A 22,981-nucleotide genomic window follows, 5' to 3' on the forward strand; every position below is an offset into this window, starting at 1 on the left:
GACGCTCCTCTTCAGTGGAGCCATTCTGAACAGGAAAGAGTTCAGGACACTCTGCTATGATCCCAATCTTTCAGCCATGTCTTTTATTTCAGTGAGGTTCACTTCGAGGCTGCTGGGATTGATAACTCCTTGCATATAGCACCCTCTTGCATACTGCAGGTCAAGAATGCCAGGTGGCATATGTGGGCTCTGCAGAGGGCTCTGGACTGTCAATGGTCCAAAATCAAGGGTACTTTTCCACCATGTCCAGATTTCGGAGGAAACTGCAAAGAATCAGGAATGGTGGCTACTGGACCGTGATTGGGTCAGCGACAGACCCCTCTGTTCACCTCACCCAAAGCTGACAGTGGTGACATATGCATCACTCCTGGGTTGGGATAGCCATCTGGGAGAGGTGGAGATCAGAGGCTTCTGGTCTACGGTGGAGTCCAGGCACAACATCAATCTTCTTGAGCCGAGGGCAATCTGTTTGCCATGGAAAGACATCCTTCAATCTAACAAGGGGCGGCTGGTACAGGTGCTTATGGACAACACCACAACCATGTGGCATTACAACAAACAAGGCAGAGTAAGGCCATGGACCTTGCGCCAGGATACCCTGCTCCTCTGGAAAAGGCTGGACCATCACTTAGTTTTCCTGGTGGTAAACCACCTGGCAGGCTTCTTGAATGCTAAAGCAGACAAACCGATGCCTAGCAGACCAAAACTGGCAGTTGCAACCGAAGGTAGCACAAGGTTTTTTCAGCAAATGAGAAGAAACCTAGAGTGATCTACTCGCCACTGCTGAAAGCTGATTGTCAGATGTTCTGCACGTTGGCGTCTCCCACTCGGAGGCGCATTCTGCCGAGGGTGGAACCCTGGACTCCAGTATACCTTTCTGCTTATACCTCTTCTTCGCCGAGTTCTGAAGAAGATTGGGACTGACCACGCCCAAGTCATTCCAGCAGCTCCAGATTTGGCATGAAGAGTATGGCATCCAGAGCACCTGAGCATCTGTCCTCGGATTAGGCTGCCTCCCCGGGAAGATCTGCTGTTGTAGCAACAGGGCACCATTCTGGGCCTTTCATATCTCCATGCATAAGATTGACCGGCACCAACTGAACACCTTGAACCTTCCTCCAGAAGTGGTTGATGTCATCTTGGCAGCCAGGCGTCCTGTATAATAAAATCGTATCTGCCTGTCGTGGAGACAATTTTGCGGCTTGATGCAGCAGATAAATCCTCTCTAGGAAACGTGATCTGATATTTTGTTGCTCGTTTTGTCCCTTGCCTGGAAAGGCTTTGCTCTGGGCACAATTAAAATGTATCTTTCTGACTTTTTGCAGTTGCCTGGTCCGTCCTCATTGTTTAAATCACCAGTTATGAGAATTTTGAAAGGCATACAACATCTGTTTCTTCCCCTCGCATGCCGCAGTGGGACCATAACTTGATCCTCACATAGCGAACGTGTACTTCCTTTGAGCTGCTTCATAGATCTCCCTTGAGGTTTCTCAAACTCAAGACGATGTTACTCGTCGCCATAACATTAGCATGGCGTTTAAGTGAGCTTCAAGCTCTCTAGGTCAACCCACCGTACACCACCTTTTTTCCCCAGACACAATGGATCTGTGGACACGAGCATCCTTCTTGCTGAAAGTTGTAACATTGTTTCACGTCGGTCAAACCAGCACACTTGAAGTGTTCTATACTCCGCCTCACCTCTCTAAGGAGGAGAGAGAGTCCATCGCTTGGACCCGAAAAGAGCACTGAGCTCTTACATCAATCATACCAGAGAACACCAGGTCGATGATCAGATCCTGGTAGGCATGGCTGTAGCAAAAAAAACGCAAGCGAATGGCAGAAGCAGCACATCTTCTACAGGATTGTGATCTTCATTAAAATCTGCTACTCATTAGTCAAGAAGCAGCCTTTGGAAAGACAGAGTTCAATCCACCAGGGCCAAAGCTGCTACCAATGTTTTGGCACGCAGAGTTCCCGTCTTAGAATGACACCTACGTAGCTGCCTGGAAGATGTCCATACATTCACAATGCACTACTGTCTGAGAGGGATATTTCGCCCACTCCATCCTACAGCCCTTGTTGGTTTGAATCCATTCACAAACCCATTTAGAAACCGGTACAGCTTTGGTGTCTATTCAAAAGGTGAGGAATCAGCAGTTAAAGCTATCAGAAGAGCAACTTATTTACCCTTGGTAACACTCTTTCTGGTAGAGACTAGCCGCATAATCCTCACCAACCCTTCCATCCTCGCTGTTCTGTGTATTGGACTCCATCAAATAATAAGATCCCAAGTCTAAGAATCTGCACACTGGTCACAACCAATTTGCTTTTGGGAGCTATGCTTCTGGGGACGTGGACAGCTTTGAAAGGAATTGACAAGCGCACAGGAGTAGTACCTATAGAGGCTCTGCACTTCATTTCTGGAGAGGAACTGCATCAGCCGCCAGCCAAACGGTGCTGCCTACCCACGTGCAGGGGTACTGCTGGAAAAGAGCAGGTTAGGAGTCTATCAGAAAATAGCTTTGTTGGGAATTGTCACTGTAGGGACATGATAAAATTAACTTTCAATGTGTTCCACTTTTAAATGTCAGGGACCCTACCTTGTGGGCTCAAAGGCCTACAAAGGGATGACTTATTTATTTTTAAGGGGAAGGTTATCTCCTGTCAAAAAGGGCTTATTTACAGGTCTTACTACAGGGTTTACACTGCGGCAGCCAGGCTACACAGGGTAGGCTGAAGTCATGTTTGCCCTGCCACTGTAGTCGATACCACAATAGGATCTAATCCACTAGTGGCATTTAAATTCCGGGCCCAGGGTGCACCTTCTACGTCATGCACTAAGGACATGTAGGAAAACTAAATATGCCAATTTCGAATAAGCCAATTCAACGGTATTTAAAAAGGGGATCACAGGCACTTTCACTCCTGGTTAGCAGGGCTAAATTACAGAATTCTAAAGCCAGCGGAAATATAGGGTCCATCAAAAGGTGAAAAATCTGGAGTGACCATGCAAAAAAGGCAGATTTCCTACACGAGGCAATCTCCCTACAAGAGGCAATTCTCCCTTCTTACAGACAACCAGGATTCAGTCCAGAAAGTAGTACTCTGCATCTGGGATGACCTCAGGACACTATAGATTCTGAAGGAGTCTCCTCGCCATTCATACTGGACACTGCGGACCACAAACTAGCGATCAAGGTCACAGTGTTGAATTGGATAAAAAAATCATACCTCAGTGACAGTGCAAACTGTGTTCTGCTTTAACTATTTACCTTTCAGTTAGGTGTTGCCCAATAATCAATAATTGTATGTCTTCACTTTATTGGGCACCTGCCCCCACTCCCTCACCAGGTCTGCTCCTTCAAGCTTACCTATTACAACTATGCTGAAGAGACTCAGAACCTAACAAAACTTTGGCCATTAAGTCCTTCAATATGGATGAATGCTGTGAAACCTTAAAATCTGAATCTCTCATTTTCTTAATTTAGCTGTGCTTCATTCATACTCGCCTTTGATCTGTTTTCAGCCTGATTCTGTCCCTGACGATACCTGCATAAACATTAGGTCACAAAGCTCAAGCTGAGACATTGTAGGCTGCGTAAACATGCAGAGTCAGCTTGCTCGAAGGTTTTCAGGCAATAGTTAATCCTTAAGTAAAGTCTACTCAGAATATCACATTTTGTTGTTCAGCCTTAAAACGTAGAAATTGCACAAAACACCGAGGCTGTCAGATTCTTGCCTTAGCTCATTTGTGTGTTCTTTCCAAAGTTCTATTTACCTCTGGGCGTTCCTTGTTTGTGATCTTCCCTATAAAAACCCATGTAGCCGTTGTTCAAGTGTGCTCCTTTCCTCGAGTAACTCCATGGTGCTCGTTGGATGGAGACCCATTCTGAATGCTTAATAAATTACCTATGGTTTGTACTTCGCTCCACTGTTGATTCCTCCTTACTTGATAAGAACCCGTGGCGAAGTGGTGATCCCTGCACCAGTAGGTTATTAATTAATCTGCTCCACAATGCCAGCTGGCAACAGACCAGTGGACTAATGAACCATCTTATGTTCAACTCCTTTAAAAAGAAAATACTCATCCTTGGTACCTGGCAAAATTATAACCTCCTTATAACCCCCAAATCCACTGGACTTCTGAAGTTAGGATGGACATAAACACTACAAAGGTTCTTATTTCAAACCTGAATCAATAATGTAACCTAAGATGGTTTGCGTATGATGAGAATGCCATGGTGTATATTCCCATACTGAGACGTAGCACACAGGAGTCCGACTCCTACAGCTCAAATGTCGCCCTGTTTTGGTTATGCAATGTGCCGCTGTGCTGGTCTTCTTACACAACCATTAGGCAACCATTAGGCAACATACGACTACAGAACAACAAAATGTCCAGACAAGTCATCAACCTGAGCAAACGGGACCGCAATATCCTGGCCTTCACAGCACTGAAATGTTTCTCAGTCACAAAAATAATTTCTTTCAAAGCCCTTAGCATCGCATGCACACATGGGGATCCAATGGACAGGATCTTTCTTACAACTGATACTAGGGGAACCTCGATCCAAAATGGCCTCAGATATTCCCAACCAAAATCAGATCCTCAGATGCAAACCTGACCTGCTTCTCATAATCTCCAATTTTCCCAAAACTGTATTGTGCAAAACTATTATATTCAGCTCCAATTAAGATGTTGTCAAATTCCCCTGCTTTACGTTTGGAGCACATCTCCCAGAGAGAGATGGAGACATATATATATATATATATATATATATATATATATATATATATATATCTATACACACACACACAGAAGACATTCACACTTCAATATTAGGTGGTAAATCCATTGTCGATGGATAACTTTTGGAAGCTAATGGTAGACTGTGCCATCAACATGGTCCCCAATATTCCTACCACATTTGAAAATCAACAAGGAGGGTTTCAGGAAATTATCAAGAGACGTAAATATGCTCCAAATTCCGTGAATGATTTTCTTTAGAGTATTGATGGCTTGATTTAAATTTGGTCAAAAGAAAATCAATCTCTGTACATCTTTTCACTTTACTTTGCTTGGCAAGAAAATACCAGGCACCTTGGCATGCATTCCTTTAAAAGGCGATTGGGATAGCATTGTCCCTCCATTGCTAATCAGAATGTCAGATTCAGCACAAATATCCTCTCTCAATCTGCAGTTATACAGCAGTCTAAGGAACTGTCTAAAATGGAAGGCTGACCCCTTATGTTCAACGGGAATGACTAAGCTATGTTAGAGTGGAAATCTCCTGTAGCTTTACGGTTTAGCGCAGTACTGAGTTTGCTCGAAGTACCATTAACATTTGGATACAAGAAGAAAACAATTGCTAATTTGGTCCATTCTCAAGAGGTAATGGTTTCAGTGGCAGCAGAGCAAAGATCTACATGGAGTATGATCCATTAAAGCATAGTGCTTTAAGTGTGGCAGCAGCACCTGTCTATTTAATAGGAGTTAAAATATGAGAGAGGTGAGCCTCAGAGGCAGCAAGGTATGGGGAGGGAGCAGAAGAGAATCTGTTTTAGGGCCAAAGCAATGGGAACTCACTGTGCTAGAGTGAGAAAATCAGAACCTTAAATCATAATTTGTGATATATTACCCGAATAAAGTGCCTTCAAATCCTTAATGCTTGACTTTTCATATTTTTAAAATGTCAACATTCTGTAAGTGGATGCTGCCTTAAGTCATTAGGACACATTTACAATACTTGAAACATTTAACAATAAAGGAAAAAAACATTAACAAACAGGCACAAAAGCTGGTCATATGTACTTTGCCATGGAAATTATTCCATCACTGGTCAATGATTAGAACAAGATTAGGTAGAAATTCTAAATTCCACAGACCAACAGAATAGGTTATAACAGCATCTTTCAAGGTGTGCATAGGGCTGCATGTACCCATCAAACTGGATTGAATACAGCTAAATGACCGTGACAATCCTGACACGCACCCATAGGAAATATTTTTTTGCTCTCAGCTACCAAAACAGCACAAAGCATTCATAATTACATTACAGCTACACCATACAAAAGGCTTTTGTCCTCATCCCAACTAGAAGCTGCTCTCTGAATATTTTTAACCCCTTCGATGCTCATAACGGAGCATCGGTTGGGCTGTGCTCATGACGGAACCGCTCCGTCATGGCACCCACCCATGCATGGGCTGACCAACATGTTGGCACCAAGGGGGATGGCAGCAGAAGAGCTTCCACTGCCACCCCTGACCGCCCCCTCGGCGATCCTGTGAAGTCAGCGCGCCGACGTCACCAGCAAGCGCTGGAGGAGGGTAAGTCTTTGTGCTCCGGTAGGGAGGGGGGCCAAATCTGCACACCTTGAGGCATCGGGGAGAGGAAACAGTGTTTTCTCTCCCCTGATGTCTCAATGCAGGGCATTCCTGGTGCACGATCGCGCAGAGTGTCGCAATCGTGCACCAGGAATGCCCCACTAGACACCAGGGATGTCTTTTTGGATGCAAAGAAAGCGACCCTGCTTCCTAAGGGGGACATTTTATTTAAGACATCTCTGCCCCCCCCCCCCTTCAGTATATTCTGCCCCCTCGGGGGGCCGATCGTCTGATTTTTTTTTTGTCGTTTCTGGCCCCGTGGGGGGGGGGGGGGGGGCAAAAAAGCCCACTAGAGCCTGGGAATGTGTTTTTATGAAATTGGAAGAGACCCCTTGTGCAAGGGTTGCTTCCAGGGGCCATATTTTCTTTTAAAGGTTTATTTGGCCTTGGAAAACCCCACTAGACACCAGGGAGTGTTTTAAGTTTTACATGAAAGCTACCCCTTCCTTATGGGCCTAAATAATTAAGACTTCTTCGCCCCCCCCCCCCCCCGGGGGAGGGGGGTGGGGCAGAAAAGCCCACCTGAGCCAGGGATTTAAAAATAAATTGGTCACTTCAAGGGGACATATATATTTTATGTGCATACTGCCCGCCCCCACCCCCCGCCCGTTTATTTGGCCTTTCTGCCCCCATTTGGGTAGCGACATAGCGTGTTATAATGATAATTGTTTTATTTCTTGTGAATTGCAATCGTAATGCTTTATTTCTCCCTTTTTGTTCTAGTTCAAGGCTTTTGCTCTTTAGACTGTTCCAGGTTGCGGTTTCGTTACTGGTGGTTCTGCTGTTTGGGTAGTTGCATGTGTTTGGTAAGAGACTTTTTTTTGTACAATGTAAATGTTTTTCATTTCTCTGCATGAATGTGTTTTTTGCAAATGGTGTAATAATTGCAGTAGGTTTGGTTTGTTTTTTGAGTGTCAAAAACTTTTTGCATTTGTGCTCGATGTGTATTTTGTTGTTTTGAGAGTAATTGGTTTTGTTTTTTTAATTTCTTGTGGGATATTGTTTTTGCTGTCTCTCTGCAGAGCAGGTGCTGGTGAGTGTACCGGTCTCTTGCAAGTGAATCGTATAGTTTGAGTATATAGATCTTTGTGATAAAGGCACACATTTTTTTTTTACTTACTCATTTTGCACAGTGTTGGTTGTTGTGGACTTGTTTGTGCAGTCTACTTTCTTAGTAAGGATAATGGCTAGCCGCAGGATTACTGCTCAGCAGGTTGTTGGTATGCTTTTTGAGTCTTCCTCTGACCATGGTTCAGAGACTGACTCTGCATCTGAGGCAGAGGAGGCAGGGGAAGATTCAGGCAGTGAGTTTTCTCTCCACATGGCTTCATCGGATGATGAAGCTACTCTTAGTGCGGATGAAGCTACTCTTAGTGCAGATGAGGTGCCTGTGTTAGAGGAGGACATTGATGTGCCGATAGTGCGCCAAGAGGTATCTGGGCTGCAGCCTGGGGCTGCAAGGCTTCCAGTTGGAAGTGATGACCTCTGGGTTGCCCCAGGCATGGTGCAGCCGGCATTGCCAGACTTAACTGGTGTTACAGGGTGTAGAGTGAATACAGAAAACTTTTTCATGATAAAATTTTTTCAGTTGTTTATGGACGATGTGTTTTTGGCAGAGATTGTTGAGCAGACTAATTTGGTTGCCAAACAGTTTTTGAGGGACAACAGTGCCAGCCTTAAACCCCATTCTAGAGCTACCCGGTGGACACCCACAAATCTGGAAGAGATGAAGAAGTTCTTGGGTTTAACTTTTTTGATGGGCTTGCTAAGGAAGCCATCAATGTCTTTATATTGGTCTACTAGTCTCTTGATGGCAAAGGCTAAATTTCCGGAAGTCATGATAGGTATTTGCTTCTGCTTCAGATGCTGCATTTTGTCGATAATGGTTTAGCGTTGCCACAAGATCACCCTGAGTGTGACCGTCTTTTTAAGATTCGGCCTGTCACTGATCACTTTGTAGATCGATTTTCTGAGATCTATGCTCCAGGGAAAGAAATAGCAGTGGATGAGTTTTTGGTCTTGTTCAAGGACCGCTTGGTTTTTAGACAATACATTCCTAGTAAGAGGGCATGCTACGGAATTAAGCTGTACATGCTGTGTGACAGTAGGACTGCATATGTCTCTAATTTCAGGGTGTACACTGGTAAGGAATCCAGGATTAACCCCCCCTAGTTGTCCGTCCACTTTTGGAGTGACTAAGAAAATTGTGTGGGAACTTGGTAGAGGACTTTTTAACAAAAGTCACCATTGATATGTTGATAACTTCTACACTGGTGTGCGGTTCTTCAGGGAATTGGCCAAAGTGGACACTGTTGCTTGTGGCACAATCCGCTCTAAACTTAAATGTTTCCCAAAAGAACTTGTTTGTCAAAAGCTTGTGTGGGGACAGTGCAGTGCGTGGCGTTGTGAGGAACTTCTAGCTGTGAAGTTTTCAGACAGGAGAGATGTCTACATGCTGACTACCATCCATGATGAAAGCACTTCACCTGTGACTGTTTGGGGTCAGGTTGCTGAAGCGCGAAAACCTGTGTGCATTTTAGACTATAATAGGCACATGGGTGGTGTTGACAGAGTAGATCAGAGGTTGGAACCTTACGCTGCTCTTCATAAGGCTTACATTTGGTATAAGAAGTTGGCTATCCATCTTTTCCACTTGGCAACCTTTAATGCTTTTTTCAAGGATTCTAGTCCTGAGTCAAAGAGGACGTTTGCTAAGTTTCAGGAGTCTGTAATAGGCTGCCTTGTTTTAGTGGAACAGGCAAGTGTTCCTAGAGTTGGAGTGGTGGAGGATGTGGCTAGATTGAAAGATCAAAAACCAAAGGAAATGATGGACGGAGTGTTGAACATTGCAAGCACTCACCCCCAGTCAACTGATCTGGGTTTAATCCATCACCGTTCTTTAGCCCACTCTCCCACCCCAGTTCAGACATGGCCATATGCAAATCAGTCTGACCCTGTGCCTCATGGGAACAGTCCAGCCCGAACTGCCAAGCCATGTCTTCCCTGGACCGGAAACAAGCTTCCTAGGACCGGTTTCTGGCATTTCAGCCGTCTTCAGCCAGGCTTGCTTGAATCCAGTGGCAAAGTGAGCAAGGGACTCACGTCTGAGCATACCCTGCCAACTTATGGCGAACAAAGCAAAACCAAAGGAAATGATGGACGGAGTGTTGGACTGGGGGTGCAAGGGACTCACGTCTGAGCATACGCTGCCAACTTATGGCGAACAAAGCAAAACCAAAGGAAATGATGGACGGAGTGTTGAACATTGCAAACACTCACCCCCAGTTCAACACTCCGTCCATCATTTCCTTTGGTTTTGCCTAGATTGAAAGATCGCCACTTTCCTTATCACATTCCTCCCACGCCCTCAAAAGACTTTCCCAGTAGGAGATGTAGAGTCTTTTGGCAAAGAGGTACACGGAAGGAGACTCGTATGTACTGCCCCGAGTGTCCTAACCCTGGGCTGTGTGTGCCTGCTTGTTTTAGAATGTACCACACACAAAATAATTTTTGGGAGCATCCTTGAGTGGTAAAGTGAACTGCCTTGTCTCCATTGTTTAATATTTTTTGTTCAGTTTCAAGGTTGGCATTTGTGTAGTGTATTTCGTTTCAGATTTTGTGTTAGTAGATTTGTATCTATTTGCAATTTGTTTTGTGTTTTCCTATTTGTATAAAAAAATCCGAAATGTGTTGGCGGTGTGCGTGTAGTGGCGCTTGGCCGGCGGTGTGCATTGACTGGCGCTTGGCTGTCGGTGTGCGTGGACTGGCGCTCGGCTGGCGGTGTGCATGGACTGGCGCTCGGCTGGCGGTGTGCATGGACTGGCGCTCGGCTGGCGGTGTGTGAGTAGTGACTAGCTGCTGGTCACTACACACACTGCTAGCTAAGCGCCACTCCACGCAATTCGTGAGCTAGTGTGGTTGCTGTGTCAGGAATGCGGGCGTGTGAAAGTGATGGGCCCTTGAACGGCGCTGTCTGCTGATGTGAGTGTTGCAGTGTGCTGGGACCGCGGCTAGCGGTGTGAACGTTTTTGTATGTGTCACACGTATGAAAGGTGTATGAATGGCCTGTAAAGAGGTTGGTGCCTTGTCGTGGCTTTACAGCTCACGAGCTGTGAGTCAATGGTTCAGTTTCTCGCCCTTTCAAATATTAACAGTGTATTTCTTTTTTGGGAAATCTCTGGTTAATACAACTATATATACTGAACCATCGCTCGCCCTCATGCCAAATCCAACCAGTATGTGTGTGTGCTTGAGGAATAGATGGCTGTGCAGTAATCTTCGTCTTTTTTGTCTCTCTGCCAAGGTGTACATTTCATGTAAGAATAACCTACCAACTGTAGATTTTTACGTAAACGAAACACCCATGGGAGTACATGGTGATGTCTCTTGTGGATCCCAACAAGTTATCTTACCCACAATGCCCTGCAAACCTCAAAATGTGACTGACATTTTCCTTGCATTATTGCGCTCAAATTTTCACACTGCAGAAAGTAACACCAAATGTCCAACCCCACAGCATTTCTTCAAGTATCCCAATAGAAATGGTACCTCACTTGCATGGATGGGCCAAGTACCCGCGGCAGGGAAGGGCCCAAAACCTATTGATGTGACATCACAATTACCCATCACAAACCAACCTGGTTTTGCAAGGGGGGGTCCCATGAGTTTTTGGGCTCGGCGGCCATCTAGGTAAACCTACCAAACCCACACATTTCTGGAAACTAGACACCCGGGGGAGTCCAGCGAGGTATGGCTTGCATTTTGTAAAGCAACTGCTATTACCTATTGACTTTTAATGCATTTCTGCCTTCCAAATGAAAGAGTGTGTGTAAAAAAGAAGTCATTTTGAAAAATGACTGATAATTCTCATGCTAGTATGAGTATTCCCAATTTCGGAAATGTGCAAATAGCTACTGTTTCTAAACTCTATATTTTGTTCCCATTTCAGAAATACATAGGTGTCTTTCATACTAATTTTTCCATGTATACATATTCCCAGAATAATTGATATATACCCAGTACATAATAAAAAACCATTGCAAGTCGCTGCTCAGATTTTGGCTCTGGGTTCGTCGGGTTCTTGATGAACCTACACGTCCTATATATCTCCACAACCAGTAAGGTCCCGCGGATGTAACGGTATATTGCTTTCAAAGAGCGGTCATGATTAGAAGAAGATACATGTGAAAACGTTGACACAAAAGGCTGTTTTTTTCAACTAATTTTCAATTGTTCCTATATTTAACTGTTAGTTTCTATAAAGAAACCTTGAAGGATCTACACAAATGACCCCTTGCTGAATTCAAAATGTTGTCTACTTTACTAAAATGAATAGCTTTCCAGGATCCATTATTACTTTCATACCCATTTCTACCATTAGCTGGAAGGAGGTGGAAAGCACAAAAAAATAGCAAAAATAGGCTATGTCCCAGAAAAATGCCAAAACTATCTAAAAAAAAAAAAAAAATTGGGTTTTCTGACAAAAGTCTGTCATTCCCTAAAAGCTGGGAAAATAGTGATTTCAGCCCCACAAACCCTTTTTTGACACCATTTGCAGGGGAAAAACCCCGACGCTTTTATTTGCAGCACTTTTTCCCATTTTTCTCCCCAAAAAAACAAAATTTAGCTGTATTTTGGCTAATTTCTGGGTCCCCTCCAGGGGAATGCACAAACCCTGGGTACCTTTAGAATCCCTATGATGTTGGAAGAAAATGACGCAAATTTGGCGTGGATACCTTATGTGGTCAAAAAGTTACAGGGGTCTAAGCGCGAAAAAAAGGCAGGGGGGAGGCCTAGCAGTGAAGGGGTTAAAATTTTTATAAAGAAAAAGAAACAAGTGCATACAAAAGCAGAAATAACACTTGAAAAACAACTCCTCAAAGCAACGCAGTGTAACTAACAACAAAAGATCTCAGAGTCAAGAAATTAAATGAAGTCACACAGAAAATTCAACATTTGTTGAAACTGTAATCTTCGACCTCTCGAGGAGAGAATTCAAAACAAAAAGCTGTCTACCAGAGAATTCTCCACTCGCAATTCTAGGGAGGCCTCGAGTTGTGGCGTCATTCCATTCAAAGCTTTAAACTGTGGGACTGAAAAAACAAACCCAAGGGCAACTGCGACTTAAATTATGTACTACATCCTCCAAACTGATAATAAAACATCAGGCATGTATATAGAGAATACTCACTGAAGAAATCCTTTTTCACCAGGTTCTTTGCACACAGCACTGCAAAAAATAAAAATAAAAATAAAATTTACAGTATAATTTAGAATACATTGAAGTGCACTTAACAAGTGACAGGCACATACAAAGAATCAATGGTTGTTGCCTTCTACCTTACTCAAAACATCTTCCATAGTTGGAGAACGTTATTTTATCGAGGTAAAGGTAATCTGTGTTAGGAGATCCTACTAGAGAACACGTTTGGTGGAACGCAGACTTTATATGTTTATACTAGTGGGTTCTCATCACTCGTTAAATTGGTTGATGTTTAATTATTGAATTAACTTTTATTTAGGGGAAAAGATTGAAGAAAGTAGAGTCTCTTTACTCATACAGTAAAACTTCTAATTTGAGCTTCTAAACGTTCCCACTATTTGGTCACATATATCCAGGGATGTGCAAGTAATCTGTACACTCATGAGGCAACACATCTGTTGAAAACTGCAAGTCCATGAAAATACAATTGAAAATGAATTATAGCAGAAAGCTTGGAGAAAAAAATGGTATAGCTAGAATCTTGTATGAAGTTATTTGTTCCAAAAGATAAAAAGGTTGAGAAAACAAAAATAGTTGATAAAACTAAAATTACTTTATTTCAATAATTGACATTATTAACAAGTATATAACTACACTGGTTTGTTTACACATCGACGAACCAAAGAAAAAATGGTTAATAGTGAACGTGTAGCTTGAATAAACCCTCACCAGGTATTTTCATTCACTGGTTCAGATTTTTATTACCACGAAACATTATTATTTCACAGAAGAAACTACAATGGGACACAATAGTCCGAGAATGCGTTTACCTTTTAAAAGAGGAATAGTCAATTTATTTACTAAGAACACTCGCATTCTCAAATTAATGCTGTCTCGACATGCAACAACAAATAGTTGGCATGAGTACAGCAAAACACAAACAAAATAAAAACTACAAAAAAGTACCAAAAAGATATGCGTCACTAAAATACCCTTTATAAGCAAGAAAAAGCTCTGCAACTAACCTCATAGAGACTCTGAAGTACAATGTAAGCTTTAACAAATGATAAATTGTTGTTCTTGTTACCAGCTGCAACTTTATATACCCGCGTGACCACTAGCACTAATTTTTAATAGGGCAATTATATTTTATGATATTTCAAAATTTGCCATTTTCTTAAAAATAACAGCCAATCCAAGGATAAACTATATCGCCAAAAAGAGCTCAAGCCCTATTGGCACATCCTTCATTCAATCAACTGTGACATTCCTCTGACGATCTTCTACTCAACCCACCACTATATGATGTGATCCCACAGTTAAGCAATCTCCCTTCTGTTCTTAGGCCACACCTACAGACAGCTTTAGCTGTCTATTGTAAAAGGAACTATTTATTTACAATACCAACACTCACAGTGGTCTTTTTGTGTGAGCATACCCCTGATCATTTGTAGGCTGTCTAGTCAATCTAATTTGCTTGCTTTTTATCGAAATATGTATTTCCCCTTCTTCTGTTTGACTCTCCCCTGGAGTTTTAACCCATCCTTTTGAATGGAGGACTTTAATCCTTCCACTGCTTACAATCCAGGAACTACTAGCTCTCTTGCTTCTGGTACCACGAGGAAGTACATGTATTTTCTTGCTCTCTCTCCATAAGCTGCTTCCTCTCACGTCCCTGAGCTGCACTTCTTTCCCCATTTGGCTCCTCCATTCTCTCCCACCTCTCCTTGCTCACAGTTGCATCATCCCACTCTGTGGTGTTCATTTGCTTACCAACCCCCGTTCATCCAAGTCCCTAGATGTTCCTTTTCTTTTTATTTCTGTATTTGGGGGGAGGTGTTCGGAGGTGAGCTGGAAGATTCAATCTGAAGTTCCTTTCTTGATAATGCCATCTTTTATTTTTGTTAAGTTATTGCTCCAAGATGGGTGTCCACTATCACAGAGTAGTAAAGTTAAAGTAAAAGAAAAGTCTGCGGCAGTGTCAAGCGACAGATGTGTACATGCATGGTGAGTCTGAACCTTCTAAAATTCAGGAGTGCAGGCCATCTAAATCTTTTTCAAACAAATATAATTAACTTTTTCATCAATAATCAAATACAATTTATCACCAGTGCTGGCCTTAACATAGACTGACTAGCCCCCGCCAGGAACTAAATAAGTTCACAAATCAAACAGAACCTGTTTGGCAATAAGGACGCACTATTAACATGCCCAATATGGTGCTCAGTGACTTTTTAAAATATGGTGATTTTACAAAACAATATGAAGGAAAGAGCAAATTAATACATTCTTTAGTTGTCAAGCTACTTCACAATTTCATCTGTGACCAATGTAAACAATTTCATCCAACGATGATGACCCAAACGTTTTTGCAATACAAGTCCAAAAAGAAAAATTCTTAATCAAAAGGACAAAGCAAAGTGGTAACAGATCAAAACACTGTTCTTCTTTATTTTCATATTTTCATATCTTCATTGATCCAAATGGCATCAAAACATTTCCCAATACATTTCGATGCGGGCACCTTCATCAGGGGTACACTAAAAATATATATACAATCCATCTATTTCAAACATTCACATTGTAATGAAAAACAACGTCAATTCAATAAAGTTTTGAGTGAGATGCAAGCAGTGTCAGACCAAAACACCGGTCGTCATTAAACGTAAAACGCTCAATGCAGACGTAATTATTTAAATGTGATGGATTAAAACTAGAGCCCAAAGACAGTAAAAACACGCAGAATGGGCAGTGTGAGAACACCCCGTGTACAGAAATAAAGTTATAATCCAATGAAAAGGATGTGAAACGTCACCCAAACACACGAGATGACTCAAAAAAACGTGCTAAGTAGTAACCTGTCATGCGCAGGAAAACTCACCAGCATGGATGCCAAACAAGCATTTACAATGCAATGGTCTCGGCATTGTTAAAGTTAGAGCTATTGGCATTGCTCATGACATTATTTTTGTTTTTGTTTTTCAAACATTTAAAGAAACGGCATTGTCATTTACAATGTCAACAGCTTAATCCCTCTCAAATGCGAGACCTATTGCATTTGCACCCACACACAGAGCCACACACACAAAGCCACCCACACACACACAGAGCCACCCACACAGAGTCACTCACATAGAGCAACCCACACACAAATAGAGCCACCCACAGAGCCACCTACACACACACAGTTACCCACACACAGACAGAGCCACCACGCATATAGCCACCTACAAAAAAAGCCACCCACAGAGCCACAGACACACAGAGCCAGACACACACACAGAGCCTCCCACACACACACACAGAGCCTCCCACACACAGAGCCTCCCACACACACACAGAGCCAGCCACACACACACACACACACACACACACAGAGCCAGCCACACACACACAGCCACCCACACACAGCCACCCACACACACACACTTCAATGAAAGACAGCTACGATTTCTAATACAGCATTATTTAAATAATTATTATTGGCTCCGTTACGGAGCTCTAAACACAAACTAAATTGTTGCTGATAAAGATCAGGAATTTAGTTGCTGACTCACCTGGGCATCCTCCAAAATAAATTGACGCCGGGACCCCGAGGGTCTCACTTAACCCAGGCAGGAGCGTAGGGTGCGGGGGGGGGGGGGGAAGGAAGAGTCCAGGAGAAGGGAGGGGCTGAGAGTTGATCTCTTAGCACAGCCCACCGGACACAGCCTGATTACCCCATAGTAATCAGAAACGGGGCAGTAAAGTATGTATATACACGCGTTTGCCTGGGAATCATTCGAAGAGTTTTTAGGACGATGGGTCAACATAAGTGAAAAACAATGCCAGCGCAAAAGTTTTTATTGGAATATCTCCTCCAGCCTCGGGTGGGAAGGCTCTCTGGCTGCCTTCAGGTGGGTCTTGGGTGGTCTCTGCCGAAGCCGTCTGGGGGGCTGGGGATGGTCTCTGCTGGGGGGCGGTGGGGGGGAATTCCCCCCGAGTGCGGCTTGGTGGCGGCATGGGCTTTTGGAAGAAGAGGGGCCCCCCTGTAAATGCCCTGTCTCATTACCACCCCACCTCCAGAGAAGCAGCAGCAGCCGCCCCTACCTCTGCGGCTGGTATTCTGCAGAGCCCCGGGGCGCTCTGTTCCAGCGAGTCTCACAAAGGACTTGATTTACAAGCGTGCAGGTTGCAACACGAAATGCTTGGGAGGCGTTTTTTTTGTTAATAGTCATCAGTTGTGCAGAACTCCAGCTTATGCTTAAATCTGCTTTAAAGCTCCGAACCCTTTCATTTTTTGCCTTTTAACTCCAGACTGCAGTGCCCTCCCCTGTTTGGCTCCCTCACACACCACCCCCTTGCTCATCTTCCCCAGTGATGACGGTCCGGCAGGAATGTCCCGGTGCAGCGGCGTGACGTTTATTTTGGGGGTTGGGATCGTGTGGCGCTGCGATGCGAGAGGTGCCGGCTATTTGCAGTGCTCTTAGTAGTGCAGGAGGGAGCGAGGATGGGGGAGGGCCGTGCAGTTGTGTCGCGTTGTTTTGGGAGAGAGTTGTATAGTGGTGCTCAACAAAGGCAAACTGATTAATGCATCACTGCAGGTGCCTCAGGGCGTCAGTCGCGTTTGAATGAGACCCCGGCTTGGGACTGGGCTGGATGGAGGTGGACACATCGCTGCTGAGCGCGGGGGGCCGCCGGTGCCCAGGGCTCGGCTTTGGAGGCAATGTGCCGGTTTTACAGCTCCTCTTCCGTGTTTGGCAGCTGCCTGGGACGGAAACGCCGCGTCTGATCGCACGTCGGGCAGGGGTAGCCAGCTCGTCGGTGGCTGGCAGGCTGCAGGGCCGTGTCCTTACTTGCCAGGCCGCCCTGATACTGCAGCCGGGGGGCTAAAGGAAGTCGTAGAGCGACAGGAGAAAGAAGCAGTTATTCTGACCTCAAGTATCCACCTATTGTTAAAATGTTAAGAGCTGGGACGTGTCAAGCTTCAATCCACCGCCAGCGGTATGGCGGTCCCCTGGAACACAGAGCGCATGCGAACCCTGCGAGCACAACACTGGCATGAGCGCCCCGGGGGCGGCCTTTAGAGCATTAATTTTGGCAAACGACACCAGAGCTGCTCAGTATGCCATTACTCTTTTGGAAATGTCTGAGGCAGGAGCTTCTGTGCACATTAAACTGGCTGCAGTGACGCCCTTGACCGGACGATGCCAAGCGAATTCTTGTGATGTGTTTTTTTTTTCCAGTTAAACCATACAACTCTACTGCAAAATGTGGAAGGCCTAGTTCTTGAGAGGGCTCAAACAGTGTTAATGCATAAAACCATAGTTATAGAAACCAGCTTACCTGTTTGAAGATTTAGATCTAACACAACTCTCCCGTCAATCAATTTAAGGTGAGGGAGCAACGCCGGGACACCACCGCCTTTCTCCGAGGCAGAGAAGAACTGCCTCGGAGAAACGCAGCCTCGGTTTCGGATTCGGGGGCGTGTTTCTTTTTCTCTCCTCTTGCCATTGGCTGGAGGAGAGAAAAACACGCCCTGCGAAAAGCAACGAAAAAACACGCCCCCCGATCCGAAAAAGACGGGGCTTCAACGGAGTGACTGGACCTCTTCTCCAGTGGCTGGCCAGCATTTAAGAGGCCAGCCAATGGAGAACAGGATAGAAGAGGGGCGGGTGCAAGCCCCTCTTCTCAAAGTCACTCCAACTCATTAAATCTCGGAGCGAGACTGCGCAAGCGCAGCCTTTCGCAGCCGAGACCTAAAAAACGAAATAGTACAACTCCTGCACTGCGCAGGCTATCAAACGTGCTCACTGCAAAAAGCTAATTGAAAAAAAATGTATATAGCCAAGCATGTATTACCGGTAAAGCAATGCAGGCGAAAACCCATAAAAACACACCTACTTCCGGCTTGTGGCTTCGAGCAGTTGTAATTTTCCTTTCCCTCTAATCTCGGCGCTACGCAAACTGAAACAAAAGGATGACCATGTAAACGGTGTTGCCTAGCTTTGCCAAAACCCTAATGACACCCATTATGTCAAACTCTTAGTTCTAACGTTAATTCAGGAATCCAAATAACTGCTCTCTCCTCCGTGCACGTTGTGTCCAAACTAACTGATCCTTCTAGCATTTAACTTCCTGCTTGTGCATGACAGCAACCGCCGTTAAAAATAGAAGATACTTACCGATGCGAGCGCGAAAGACAGACTCTCTAAATACCGAGCAACCAGCAACAAACGCAACAAACGCCTTTGGGACCTTAGAAGTATTTAGCCATGCAACAGTTGCATAACTAAATACTTTTAAGGTCCCAAAAGCGAGACCTATTGGCTATGCCAAGCGGCCATGCGGCCGCAAAAGTGAAAGTGATCGCGATCAAATATCAAAGCGGCCGTGAAGGTTAAAGTAATCGCGGTAAACCGCGGCGCACATGCACTGTAGCTCTAGGCTGGCCTGGTGGCACTTTTTGGAGCCCTCTCAATAAGTCTCGCCAGATCAGCGCATGCGCTGGGTCAGACGAGACCTAAAAATAATCAATAATAAAAAAAGTGAATAAAAATGGTGTCTCTTTTTTACGATAGAATCACGCCCCTGTATAATGAGACTACACGTCCTACTAAAAGTATCGAAGTGAATGAAAATATATCAGAATGAGCAAAAAAGGAAGAATAAAACATGGCTCAGTATTATGTAATCAGTTGAATAGCAGCGCAAAACATTGGTATTAAAGTAATGATACAAAATCCAGTTATCATGAACCACTTATCTGTAAATACAAAGTGACAATCCCATTATGTGCTATATATGCTTAAAAAAAAGTGCCCATGTGCCTTCTATGGACGCAACAAACCAAAACATATACTGAAGCTTTCTGCGTGTTTTTAGAGAAAAGTAAACTGATTTAATCAAAGTACCTTAGGATACTGGAAGTGATATGCACAAATAATTACGTGTGCAAAGCCAAAAAAGAATAGAATTAAATTCACAGAAAACATGCAAACTCAATGTTGTCATTCAACCCACAAGGAATCCAAAATGTTTCCCTTTGTGCAAAATGCCTGACAGCATCAACATGCGGCAAGACTGACATCTGTTCCAGTATGGTGAAACGCAACTGAGGTATAATGTGTTTTTTTTCCCCAAGGTTTAATGCTAGACATGACTTCACATTAGCCGTGCAGATCATACTTTTATACTCAATCACTCTGATTTTAATTTTCCTGGTAGGTCTCCCAACGTACACTAACCCACACAGGCACTTGATAGCATATATTACCATACTGGTGTTGCAATCAGATGTATGTTTCAATTTAATTTGTTTCCCTGTATGTGGGTATGCGAATTTGTCACCTACGATCACATTGCCACAGTGACTGCAGTCATGGCATTTCCGCATACCCAGTGTTACTGTATCGGAGTGTCCTGAATCTTTCCCAAGAGCTCCTTAATGTTCTTAGATCTAGAAAACGCAAAAATTGGATGCCCCTTTAAGACTTCCTTAAAATCATGTCCCTGCTCTATGATCTCCCAATGTTTTAATATGCTACGCTTAATCGCTGTCGCTGCTGTGGAATATTTCAAAACACAAACCTCTCTAGTCGATATAAGTTTAACAGATTTTCTCAAAACTGTGATCTGTCTAGTTTGGAAACTTTTTGTTTTGCCACATCAAGAACTTTAGATGGATAACCTCTCGTGGCGTATTGTTGTGATAGTTCCTCAATGTCTGTTTTACACTGGATATCATCTGAACTAATTATTTTTACCCTGATGAATTGTGATAGTGGGAAATTGTTTTTCAGAGTGAGTGAGTGAAAACCATGATAATGCAGAGCATTGTTCCTGTCAGTGGGTTTTTTATACACCCTCGTAACTAGACAGTTTACTTTTCTTTCAATGAGAATGTCCAGATAGTAGCTGGTCGTGGAATTGATAGAATGTGTGAATTTGATTTGGGGATGGCAGTTGTTCAGCAGGAATAACTCATTTTCTAGTTGTTGCCGAGACCCTCTCCATAATATCAGAATGTCATCTATGTATCGAAGATACATAATCAAATGCTCTGTCCATGAATGATTGTGTAAGATGTGTGTGTCTTTGAACTTTGCCATAAAAATATTTGCATACGTCGGTGCCCCAGTAAAACCCATGGAGGTACCCGTTGTTTGTAAACAAAAACTGTTTCCAAGAAAAATAGCTGTGATAAAGACTAAATTGCAATAATTCTAACAAATTTTTTTTTTTCAATGTTTCTTCATAGTCATGCTTCAACAGGATCCACTCAACTGCTTCGATTCCTTCTCCATGTGGAATCGATGTATACAACGATGATACATGCATGGTGAACCATGAGCACCATGTACATACATCACTCTAGGGCTGGCCGTTTTGTGGGTTTTTTTGTTTTGTTTTTGACTTGACCAGCACTTGGATATCTTTTGGGTGAGCAGGGATGTTGTTTTCTTGGAGTCGCAAAAGCATGTTTATTCTATAGTATATGTATCCCCCCTTCACTGCTTCTATATCCTAAATGTTCTGTAGTCTGACAAAGGATGATCGGTTCTACAAACTGATCATTACATTTCTATAGCACAAAAGACTTACCAGTGCTAAACTGTTTCACAGCTAAGTCACATACAATTGTTCCTTGCATAAATGTAGCAGCTTATGATCTAGTCTCAAATTCACCAGATGTCGATTACACAGTTTTGCACCTAGGATGGTTGGAGTTTACCCTCAGACAACGCTTTCAAGAATCACAGGCTCATAATTGTCTCCATATATTATCTCATGGCAGCTTTGTCCAGACTAACATGTTTTTGATTAAAAGATGCAACAACAAATGCATTGCAGTACAAGTTTAAAACAAGCATTTACAATGCAATGGTCTCGGCAATATTATAGGTAGAGCTATTGGTATTGCTCATTATTTTTTTATCATTTTTGTATCCCTAAATAAATGGCATTGTCATTTCTATTGGCATTAGTTTTTTTTTGCATATGTGATACCTATTGCATTAGCAGAGAGAGAGTGAGGTAGTGAGATAGAGAGAGAGTGAGGTATTGAAAGAGAGAGTGAGGTAGTGAGAGAGTGAGGTAGATAGAGAGTGAGGTAGTGAAAGAGTGAGGTAGATAGAGAGTGAGGTAGTGAAAGAGTGAGTTAGTGAGTGAGGTATTTTCTGACGTAGTGAGATAGAAACAGTGAGTGATGTTGTGAGATAGCGAAAGATTGAGGTAGTGAAAGAGAGTGAGGTAGTGAGGGATGTTGTGAGGTATTAAGATAGAAACAGAGTGATGTAGTGAAAGAGTGAGTGTAAGTGACTTAGTGTATTTGAGAGAGAGAGAGTGAGGTAGTGAGATAGAGTGAATTAGTGAGTTAGAAAGAGAGAGTGAATTTGCGAGGTAGTGAGAGAGTGATGTAGTGAAGTTTTGAGAGAGTGTGTTGTGATATAGTGAGGTAGTGAGAGTGAGATAGAAATAGATAGTGATGTAGTGATAGAGAGTGAGATAGAGAGAGAGTGAAGTTTCTAAGTAGTGTGTTAGAGTGAGAGATAGTTACTGTGGTAGTGATATTGTGTTGCTGTGAGAAAGAGAGTTGAGTAGTGAGTTAGAGAGTGAGGTAGAGAGTTAGTGAGAGAGAGTGTAGTATAGTGAGAGATAGTGAGGTAGTGAAAGATAGTGAGGTAGTGAGAGAGAGAGAGTGAGTTAGGGAGAGAGAGTGACTTAGTGAGAGAGCCAACCCCACACACATACAGAACCACCCACACAGAGCCACACACATACAAAGTGTATCCCCCAGACATACATGTCTGGCCTCTCAGCTTCCCAGCATCAAAACAGAGCTATCGAATGCTGAAGTTATTTGCTAACCTTCCGCTGCCGAGCGACTGGGGAGTTGTGAAAAACAGGTTTTAAAGAGAATATTTTAGTGCGCATGCATATCATCATGCACATGCGCTTACAGGGAAATAAGGCATCAAGATACACGGAGCTTCATAAGACTGAACGCCCCGCCCTAAAACCTGCCACAGAGGTCTGACTTCCCCGATGTCAGCCTATCAGAGAGCCCCTTCTGCACGACCGGCAGCGCACGCAGCCTGGAATGGTTCCCTCGTGCACCAGCGACTTAAAGGTCACTTCCTGTCGGCGGGGGCGGTACTCTTACTGGGAAAGTGGGCCGTCTTCAATGAGTCCGTATCTTTCTCTTTGAACCAATTGCTGGCTTCTTGGGGCGGTGCAGATATGCTGCCCGTTCCACTACTGCCCATTGCCTGTCACTCAATACGAGCGAGCTTTATGATTGGCTTCCTCTGCCTTCAATTGGTTAAGTACTTTCGAGTCGAAAAAGCAAAGCGGAGATATCGGATCTTTTTATAGAAGATCCTCCGTCGCGAGACGGTAGGTAAGTATTGATG

The 22,981-nt window shown here is 43.6% G+C and overlaps 1 protein-coding gene across 1 annotated transcript in view; it reads right to left on the minus strand.

The window, feature by feature from the left end:
* The window catches only part of SMURF2 (SMAD specific E3 ubiquitin protein ligase 2), a 1,110,500-nt gene that overhangs the window by 857,234 nt on the left and 230,285 nt on the right, over positions 1-22,981 (minus strand). The window contains exon 2 of the mRNA XM_085617253.1: positions 12,576-12,614. Within this exon, the coding sequence (XP_085473379.1) occupies positions 12,576-12,614 (39 nt within the window). The remainder of the gene's footprint in view (positions 1-12,575; positions 12,615-22,981) is intronic.

The sequence above is a fragment of the Triturus cristatus genome, chromosome 7, assembly GCF_964204655.1.
Source record: "Triturus cristatus chromosome 7, aTriCri1.1, whole genome shotgun sequence".
Taxonomy (NCBI): domain Eukaryota; kingdom Metazoa; phylum Chordata; class Amphibia; order Caudata; family Salamandridae; genus Triturus; species Triturus cristatus.